The 9,780-nt window shown below is 39.7% G+C and overlaps 1 protein-coding gene across 1 annotated transcript; it reads left to right on the top strand.

Annotated features, from left to right (window-relative positions):
• The first annotated feature begins 4,368 nt into the window (after positions 1 to 4,368).
• Positions 4,369 to 7,906, top strand: LOC135083368 (gloverin-like). Its single transcript, XM_063978110.1, has 6 exons — positions 4,369 to 4,459; positions 5,024 to 5,115; positions 5,367 to 5,405; positions 5,571 to 5,721; positions 6,464 to 6,649; positions 7,443 to 7,906. Exons 2-6 carry the CDS (start codon positions 5,030 to 5,032, stop codon positions 7,569 to 7,571), a joined length of 591 nt encoding a protein of 196 aa, XP_063834180.1. The 5' UTR covers positions 4,369 to 4,459; positions 5,024 to 5,029; the 3' UTR covers positions 7,572 to 7,906.
• Positions 7,907 to 9,780: the final 1,874 nt, after the last annotated feature.

Raw genomic sequence — 9,780 nt, 5'->3', positions numbered from 1 at the left:
CTAAAATTAGATTGGGATGAACCTGTCCCTGATGACATTCAAACAACTTGGTTAAAGTTTGCTCAAAATGTACATTACATTTCAGCTTTAAATGTTCCCAGGCTTGTTCTAATGCAAGATCGATCGACAATCGAGCTGCATTGCTTCTGTGATGCTTCAGAACAAGCGTATGGCGCTTGTGTCTATTTAAAGTCAACCAACACATCAGGTAACAGTCAAGTTCATTTGCTTACCGCCAAGGCGCGCGTCGCTCCCATAAAGACCATCACTATCCCAAAATTGGAACTGTGTGCTTGTCTCCTAGGTGCACAGCTTAGCTCGTCAGTAACAAAGGCCTTAAGGTGCAAAATCGATAGGCAGTTCTACTGGACTGACTCTAGTATTGCCCTAGGTTGGCTCAAGTCCGAAGGTAAAGCAAAAACCTTTGTAGCCAACAGAGTAGCTATTATAGGAGAACTCACCGATCTCTCTATGTGGCGACACGTACCCACTGCCGACAATCCAGCAGACTTGGCCTCTAGAGGCATAGATCCTCAAAACCTAAAAGATTGTTCTTTATGGTGGCACGGGCCTACATTCCTTCTTCAGCCAGAATCTTCCTGGCCTACATTTACTATTCCCGTTACCGTTCTGGCGGCGGAAGTGACACCTGTGGAACAGGTGGTCGATTTTGATAGATTCTCTAAACTCTCTACTCTACAAAGAGTCTATGCTTGGGTATTCAGATTCATTCACAATTGCAAAAATCCTAAAAATAAATTTGTTAAGGAACTCCAAGTAAATGAATTAACTAAATCAAAAGAAATGCTCACAATTATAGCTCAAAACGAATGCTTTCATGACGAAATAAATCGTCTCAAATTAAATAAGTCTATTTCACCCAAAAAGCATCTCTCATCCCTCAATCCATTTTTAGATCAATCTGGAACTCTGCGCGTGGGGGGTCGCATAGACAATTCAAATTATGCCTATGAAAAACGGCATCCTGTGGTTTTAAACGCTAACCACCCTCTAACAAAAATGATGTTTCAACAGGAACACCTGCGACTCCTACACTGCGGTCCCCAGCATTTGTTAGCCTCTATAAGGGATCAGTATTGGCCTATAGGTGGTCGTAACTTGGCACGAAAAACAGTTCGTAATTGTCATGTATGTCGACGCTTCACGGGCAAGACCATGTCTAATATCATGGGAAATCTACCCAATGAACGCGTTGAGCCTGACTATCCATTTAACACAGTGGCCACTGACTTTGCTGGACCATTTTACATTACAGATAGAAAGGGGAGAGGCTGCAAAATCACAAAATGTTACTTATGTATTTTTGTGTGTTTTCGGTACAAATGTGTTCATTTAGAAGCAGTAAGTGAACTAAGTAAGGATGCATTTATTTTAACTTTAAATAGATTCATTGCACGTAGAGGTATGCCAAAAATTGTATATTGTGACAACGGTAGAAATTTTGTTGCCGCAGCCAAGGAAATTTTTAATTTTGTAGAGTCCAATAAAGACACTATTTTAGACTTTGGAGCTCGTCGGAGCATCGAATTTAAATTTTCTCCGGCATACGCTCCTCATTTCAATGGTCTGGCTGAGGCGGGGGTCAAATCAGCTAAACATCACATTTCTAGAGTTCTCGGACAAACTCACTTGACATTCGAGGAACTCAGTTCTCTATTTGCACAAGTTGAAGCAATCCTCAACAGCCGCCCCCTTTGTCCCCTCAGCTCCTCACCTAATGACTATCAGTCCCTTACCCCGGCTCACTTTTTGATCGGTAGGTCGCTGACATCGCTGCCGTCGCCGAGCCTCATGGACCACAACAGCAATCGCCTCGACCGCTTCAAACGCCTCGAACAATACAGACAACACTTCTGGAAGCGGTGGGCCACCGAATATGTTGCTGAGCTACAACAACGCACAAAATGGCGAACCAATTGTACTAACTTGAAACTAGATGATCTAGTGCTCGTCAAGGATGACAGCACCCCACCCCTATGCTGGCGATTAGGCAGAATTGCCAAGATATATCCTGGAACCGACTGCGTGCCTCGCGTCGCTGACGTCACCACTTCGCAAGGAACGATCAGGAGAGCACTCAATCGCCTCTGCCTTCTACCAACATCAGAGAACCAGTTTTGAAAGCTCTATTTAGCTAGAGCTTCCAAGGGCCGGCAAGATGTCTACGCCATAATGTCGCTGCTGATCTATGGACCAATCACAGCGCGTAACGTGGGCGCTCCCGCGCCGAGCTGTCAAATTCGCACTCCAACGACAGACCTCTTTCGCCTCCCGAACTATTAACTTGATTGCATTGTATTTATATTCAAACTTGGTAAATCTATAAACCTAATATTCTAAAATCCAAATCTTTTATTGTTCGTCTAAATTCCCTGAACAATGTCTATTTAAACCAGATAATTATGTAGTTAGTAGCAATCAGAGTCTAACTTTTTCTAATAAGGGGAGTCCTGTATTGGCCAAAAGATCCACGCCGTAATAAAATCTTTTCGATGATTTTAGACGACAAACGTATGGGCTTATCATGTAAAATCGATAAAATGGCGCGATAAAAGTTTTTCATGGCACGCATCTGATCCCAGATATAGAGGACCCTGAAAGGCCTAATGGCTTAGAATAGCTTGGTAGATGAACTTTGTTGTAAAAATTTTGAAGAGGGGAGGTAAAACCTTGGAGGGAAGGTAGGGGTTATCTCCTATCTGTCCTATTCATACTTTTTTATGTGTGCATCGGATTGGGAATCCATTCTCATTACATTCAGATTTTCATGCTTTCTTTAGATGGATTTTTTTTTTAGTTTAATATCATCAGAAATACAGATATGTGGATGACTAATGCTTCAACCACACCAACACGTGCAAATCGCCATCGCCGGCGCGATCACTCATAGGATCAAATTCTTTATGCAAAACTTTAATAGTACCTATTATGAAATTGCTTTACCTATGGTAAATTAATATTAATGGAGCCTAGGGACCTATTATTAGTTTTAACAACTAACTTCCCAGGGGAATCCTGCGTCAAACTTTGCGTCGCTTCCCATATTCCTGGAAACGCTGACTTTAATACATTTTGATAAGCCTCTTTCGTTTTCCTGCTCGTAACTTGCACAATAGAAGTATGAATAGTAGAGCAATTACATTCATCATCATCATTTCAACCATAGGACTCCCTACTGAACTTAGGCCTCCCCCAAAGATTTCCACAAATGCCGGATGGTTGGTAGCGGCCTGCATCCAGCATCATCCTGCATCCTTTATGAGGTCGTCGGTCCATTATTGCATATTTGCACATCTCCACTCCTCTCCGCTTCGGTGGAAATGGATCGAGCGGAGAAGTGTCGGGCGCACTTGTTTTTCTATAGAGTTTGACAGCGGCGGCATTAGAGAGAGACATTCTATCGTTAAAACTAAGTGAGCCCACCGTGTGATATTCCCCTTGTGGTATGCAAAACATTTATGATGTGTACGTTTGCATTAAATATTTATTTAATTTAAATTAAGCCAAATGAATGAGTTACATACTGTCAGAATAAATTATGACTAAATGGAATAAATAATTATGTAAACTACACGAGTACGTGCAGTACGAACGAGTTTAATGTATATGAAAACAGGTGTTTCTTTTAAATTATTTATTCAAAAAGTGCATATATGTATAGGTACCTTATAGGAAAGAACACGGGATATTAACTAGTTAGTATCCAGATTATCTTCGATTTTGAAATGGGGAAGCCCACGATTTGGTCTTACTGTAAAATACGAAACCACTGCTGGACGCCGCGGGCAAAAGCTAAAAGCTAAATACACATCAGACTATTCATAGTCGTCAATAAAACTGTAGTAAAAAATACCGTTATCATTAATAACAGGTTTTGGAAGTAGATTAGTAAAGGCGCGGTGGTGACTGGTGGCACATAAAAAAGTTTACAAAATGTTGTGACAATTTCACAGATCAACAAGTTTAAATCGTTATAATCTAAGCCAGATATCTCAAAAAAAAATTGTAAACAAGTACCTACACTCAGTAATTTTTTCTTTGCCCCACCTGGGAATCGAACTCAGACAGAACTTCTATTTTGAGGAAGTCCAAATCTCTGACCACTAACCTCTAGTCATAAAGATAATTAAAGCAGCACATTGATAACAATTTCACGAGAGTAAACGCCTTATCATTTAACTGAACGTGTTAGGGGAATCACTTACCTCATATTCATTACAATATCAACTCTATTGGACCTGCAATAAGAACTAATATGCAGTGACCTTTTCTTCGGAGTGTATAAGATCGCTTTTACACTAATCTTTTTGGTAAAGAAGGAATCCCCGATAGGGTCCAGGAATAGTATAAAGTCATACAGGAGACTGGATTTGGTATCATTTGATTTCAACTCGTTGGAGAGTGAAGAACTTTAGTTTTTGTTCAACACAACAATCAGGTATGTACGCAAGTGTAGTAAAAAACACTTATGTTTTTATAACGTTTCACTTTTCATTTCAATTATTGTGAGTCAGAATAGTGATTAACTTTGGTTTTTTTCGCTACACCTGGGATTAGAACCGAAGATATTGATATCGGATTGATAGTTCAAATTACAAAATTATCTCTTTCCATATAATTTGTGCCTCCGACATCTCTATGTATAGTAAACATGCTCAATTCTATAATGCATAAATAGTAAGGCGAATATCAGAGAATAATAACGTGTAAATATATTTCTGAGCTATTTTACAGTTTTACATTAGCCAAACTTATCATACATAGTGTTTTGATTATTAATAACATTGGTCCTAATAACGCTCCCTAAGGCATTCCAAAAAATGGACACTCATTGTTATCGTTGCATTTTACAAACGACTGAAAATAGTGTTTAGTTTGATAAGCTTTCGTTCCTACCTCATTCGTGATTAATCAAATTATAATAAAATCAGTAATAATCATAAACAATATTTTATCCTTTTCAAGTAATAGCTTGAATTAATTAATAATTTCTTTATTGTAGATAAAAATGAAACTTATCGTATTCGCCGCTTGCCTGATGGTGGCTGCTGCTCAGGAGTACTTCATCCAGGATGATGATACCAGTATATTCAGGTAACTTACCATAATACGACTAGCGCCCGTATTCACAAACATTACTATGAGGCCTCACAGTGCTCGTGGACGCACAGGGTGACACACGAACCAATCAGAGCTCTATTCAACGCTGTGCGTTCGATTTGCTGCTTCACTTAAGCAAACATCGTTTGTGAATACGGGCGTCAAAGTCCATAACTTATTTTGTTATTTTTTCTGTATTCTGTAGCTCTGTCTTTTTTTATTTTAACCTTTCTTTTTAATTCCAGTGCAATCCCAGAACCTGCGAGTGAACACGTATTGTCCAGGTTAGTCATCTTCATGATCTTGTTTCTTATTGCTTTTTGGAGTTAAATAAATTAAGCTTAACTACTTCAGAAATTCTACAAAATGAACTTTGACTGCTTGTTTTCTTGTCTTATTCTTTTGAAGCAATATGGGATCAAATTAATGCTGATTAATATTTTTTATAGTGACGAGTATCTAGTACCGCACTACGTAGCTCTCCCTAGGGTCCGTAGAGACGTCAGCATCGACCCCAAGACCGGCGACCTCACTGCTGCCCACAAGATGGACAACGGACGAGTGTTCGGAACCGTTGGCTCCAACGACGCTGGGCTATTTGTAAGTATTCGCCTTTTCTGGTCCCTTTTCTCGTCTCTCTTGTGCCTTACCTTTAGTTTGATGCCTTTCATTCAGCTATCCCTTTTCAAGAGAGAAAGAGTATTAATAAAATTGAAACTTATAACTGATTTTTCATCATCATGATCAGCTGTAGCAGTCACTGTAGGAAACCAGAAGTAAATTGAGGATTCGGGCCACGCACTCTCCACACTGGTCAGACGGGTTGGGGAGACCTGATTCGTATAATTTGGCAGAATGCTTTTTCGCAGCCCGATCTTCTTTTGAGGAATGAAGGCTGTATGTTAATGATTACTTTATGAGTTAAGTACCAGTTTAAAGTGAACCGTATGTCCCGAGCAAAGCTGCCTACGAATGTTCATGATTAGAGTTAGCAGAAATGAGGAGATCCGTAGGAGAACCAGAGTGACTGACATAGCCCGCAGAATCGCTAAAATCAAGTGGCAGTGGGCGGGGCACATAGCTCGAAGAGCTGATGGCCGCTGGGGCAGGAAAGTTCTTGAGTGGCGACCACGAGCTGGAAGACGTAGCGTGGGCAGGCCTCCCACTAGGTGGACCGACGATCTGGTGAAGGTCGCGGGAAGTACCTGGATGCAAGCGGCGCAGGACCGGTCTTTGTGGAAATCCTTGGGGGAGGCCTTTGTCCAGCAGTGGACGTCTTTCGGCTGAAACGAACGAACGAAGGAAGAGTTAGCATCTGTGTGAATATGAACCTTATGTCCAGGGCAAAGCGGGCTACGAGCACAACATCTTCAACGACGGGCGCGGCAAAATGGACGCGCAGGCGTTCGGCACGCGCACGCTCGGGCCCTACGGCGACTCCAGCGCGCTCGGCGGCGCGCTCAAGTGGCGCGACGACCACGCGCAGGCCTCCTTCGACATCAACAAGCAGGTCCATGGACCCACCTCGGTTAGTACCACATCTTAGAACACTAGCTTTCCGCCTGCGGCTTCGCCCGCGTGGAATCTTGTCTGTCACAGAAAAACTTTATCGCGCGCGTCCCTGTTTCAAAAACCGGGATAAAAACTATCCTATTTCCTTTCCCGGGACTCAAACTATCTCTATGCCAAATTTCATCAAAATCGGTTCAGTGGTTTAGGCGTGAAAGAGAGACAGACAGACAGACAGAGTTACTTTCGCATTTATAATATTAGTATAGATTGATTATTGTAACTGTTACCAGTCAACTTACGAGTAGGTACATTCAACTGCAACGCTGATATCTTTGGCCTGCATCTCACCTGATGTCAAGCCGACGGTGAAAGCAAGTTTCTCCTGGAATCCTCAACCATTGAAGAACTGGCTATCTTACCTCTAACAGCCGAAACATAACACTGTAAATATTATTGTCATGGCGACAGACTTTGATAAATGGTGATGATAGTTAGCCAGGCTTACTAAGAACAAGTCCTACCACCAAACAAATTGAGCAGAAAAAAATGCCCTGGGAATCCAGGACCTCTGTGTCTAGGACGGGATACAAGTGGTCTTACCAGACCACAAATACAGCTTTAGATCATATTAATTTATTTCACTATCACATTTTCCAAAAGGCCATCAACATCAAACCACGAAGAGGTGACTAAGTTTAGCGCTACATCTTCTACTGCCCATTTATTGTCCCGAAGCAGTGGTAGGGTTAGTAGTTAGTGCTAGTAAAAGCACTTTTATGACTTTTAACTTACTATTATGGTTTCCACAGTGGACCGCAGCCGGCGGCGGTCGCTGGCCCGTAGGCAAGAACGGAGACTTCGGCCTGGAAGGCACCTACAGCCGCATGGGAGGCATGAAGGACTACGGCGGCAGGGCTTCATACAACTACCGCTGGTGAAGAAGTAGAACCAGTATTGAGGCATCATCATCATCAGCCGTCAAAAGGCTTCATCATCATCAAAGATCTGAACTTTGTAGAAAGTTTAAGACTGATTGCGGGTTCTTTTGTCCCGTTTGAGGCTATTTTATTAACTTGGATTTAAAATATCATGTAAATCCAACAAATAACTTAGAAACCAGTCATGTGAAAACTCTTGAATTGACCATGTTTTTACAAGTTTTCTTTAATTATTTATTACTGTAAATAGCTACTTTAATTATTCTGAATTTCATTTTTGAATAAGTTAATTTACTATGTAAATATTAGAAATACATTATTTTATTTAAAACCTACTACGTTTTTTCTTCTATGGCCCCTTAAAACAAGTAATTTTAAGTAAGTGTTTTATTATCCAATAGATACGATTAGATTGATTTAATCATAATTATAATGATATTTAATGATTTAATTATAAATAAATGATTTAAATTAGTTTTAAACATTTTCACGTGGAAGACTTAGCTAGGTATTACTTAGCTACAAGTTGCAATCGCTCTATGATTTGACAATATATTGAATTATTTTTAAAATAACTTCCACTATAAAAGCAAATGACATAAGTAAATTCACATCGTATTAAATAAAAAACAATTTAAAAGTTCACAATGACTACGCAGAGCACCTCTGTAGTCCTTCCGACCGACGAAACATGAAATATGATAATAACCTAAGTTTAAAACTGCTCAAAGTAGCATGAGAAACAGATGCGTACTCAGGCTGTTACAGTTGTACGTACGACGGCGTCGCTTCAAAATTAAATGGCAATGCCAGATTTTGTATGGAAAGTGGCGTTTTTTTTTTCGCTCGGCCATCGACCAACCTTTGTTTTTTGGTTACAAAATAGTGTAATAAACCAAATTTACTATTACATGTATACCTCTAAACTCAGTCTGAACTGAGTTAGGAGCGTTAGAAGTTTGATGATTTTACATAATCATTATTACATAAAATAGTGACATTGTATGTGTATGTAAACAAACAATACGACGATCTATTATAGGCTCCAGCCATCAGTGTAGAGCAGAATCAGCGTAATAAAAAAAGACGGCACATATTATATAGCCCGACCAGGAACATAAAAACCCTCGCCATGTTGCGGAAAACTAATGGTACTAATTTCTTTTAATGGCAACAGTAACTGAAAACTTCATTGACATGTCACCTTGCATGTCAGTCTATTGCTGTCAAAGTGTAAACAAACTTTATTTTAAATGTGCGCAATTGATTTTGTGAATTAAATTTCTAAAATATTTTTATAGTCGTGAAAGAAAAGTGGTTCACAATGTGTTAAAGTATTTGTCGAAGAGAAATACTAAGGGTTCGGACAATATTTTCATTGAATAATGTTTCCGACAAAGGTTGTCAAATTGACTGACATGTTTATCGTATAGTACAGTCCACTATGAAAATTAGCTGTGGTTTGTTTCAACCACCTATTTTAAGTTTTTTGTCACTTTCTAAGTGTTGAATTTTATGGAATTGGGAAAGAAGTACCGAGTTTGAAGCGTTCATGAGCAGACATTGCAGTTGAATATTCAAGTTCTGAATTTGATTATTGATGAATAATAAAATAAATCCTACTAGCTCGATTGATAGTTTCATTTAATTTACATAATAATATTTTTCCGTTAATTTATGAAATATCAAATTAGCCCGTAATCCTGAATCCTGATACATAAAGTTAGCCTATTAATTTAACACAGGTACGACTGTACTCAGTGTTGCTCTATCAAATGCAATTGACGCGCCTCTATGCCAGGGTTTTTATGTTCCTGGTCAGGCTATACCTACCTACCTACGTACATTCTAGTAAGTACATTGAGTAATATGTGTCGATATGGGTTTAAAAACTATTACTGAAATCAAATTGACCGAAATTGACAGTTTTTGACAGTTTATGATTTTTTTTGACCAATTTGACCGTAAATGACGATCAGTCAAATTCAGCCGCTTTGGTCATTTTCAACGCTAGTCCCGATACGCTCAAAAAGCAGGTGTAAATAAACTAGAGGGTTTGTCCATTCGCTATGTTCCCAAATCCAGCCCTGTCCTGCCGAGCAATTTCCTGCTACATGCGTAACTTCCGGCCCTCCATGAAACTAAGATGAAACGTTGAATAACACAATCTGTGTAATCCTGAGCTCCAAGCTAAATCTTATTGTAGACG

This window comes from Ostrinia nubilalis, chromosome 23 (genome assembly GCF_963855985.1).
Source record: "Ostrinia nubilalis chromosome 23, ilOstNubi1.1, whole genome shotgun sequence".
NCBI classification, from domain to species: Eukaryota; Metazoa; Arthropoda; class Insecta; order Lepidoptera; family Crambidae; genus Ostrinia; species Ostrinia nubilalis.
Note: the sequence above shows the minus strand (reverse complement) of the source record. Positions and strands in the feature narration are given on the sequence as shown.

What these genes read in the sequence shown, in the direction of transcription:
- LOC135083368 (XM_063978110.1), top strand. Translation starts at nt 5,030, where the DNA reads ATGAAACTTATCGTATTCGCCGCTTGCCTGATGGTGGCTGCTGCTCAG. An exon ending in AGTGAACACGTATTGTCCAG is followed by an intron (nt 5,406 to 5,570) that starts GTTAGTCATCTT and finishes TATTTTTTATAG; the next exon opens with TGACGAGTATCTAGTACCGC. An exon ending in CCAACGACGCTGGGCTATTT is followed by an intron (nt 5,722 to 6,463) that starts GTAAGTATTCGC and finishes CCTTATGTCCAG; the next exon opens with GGCAAAGCGGGCTACGAGCA.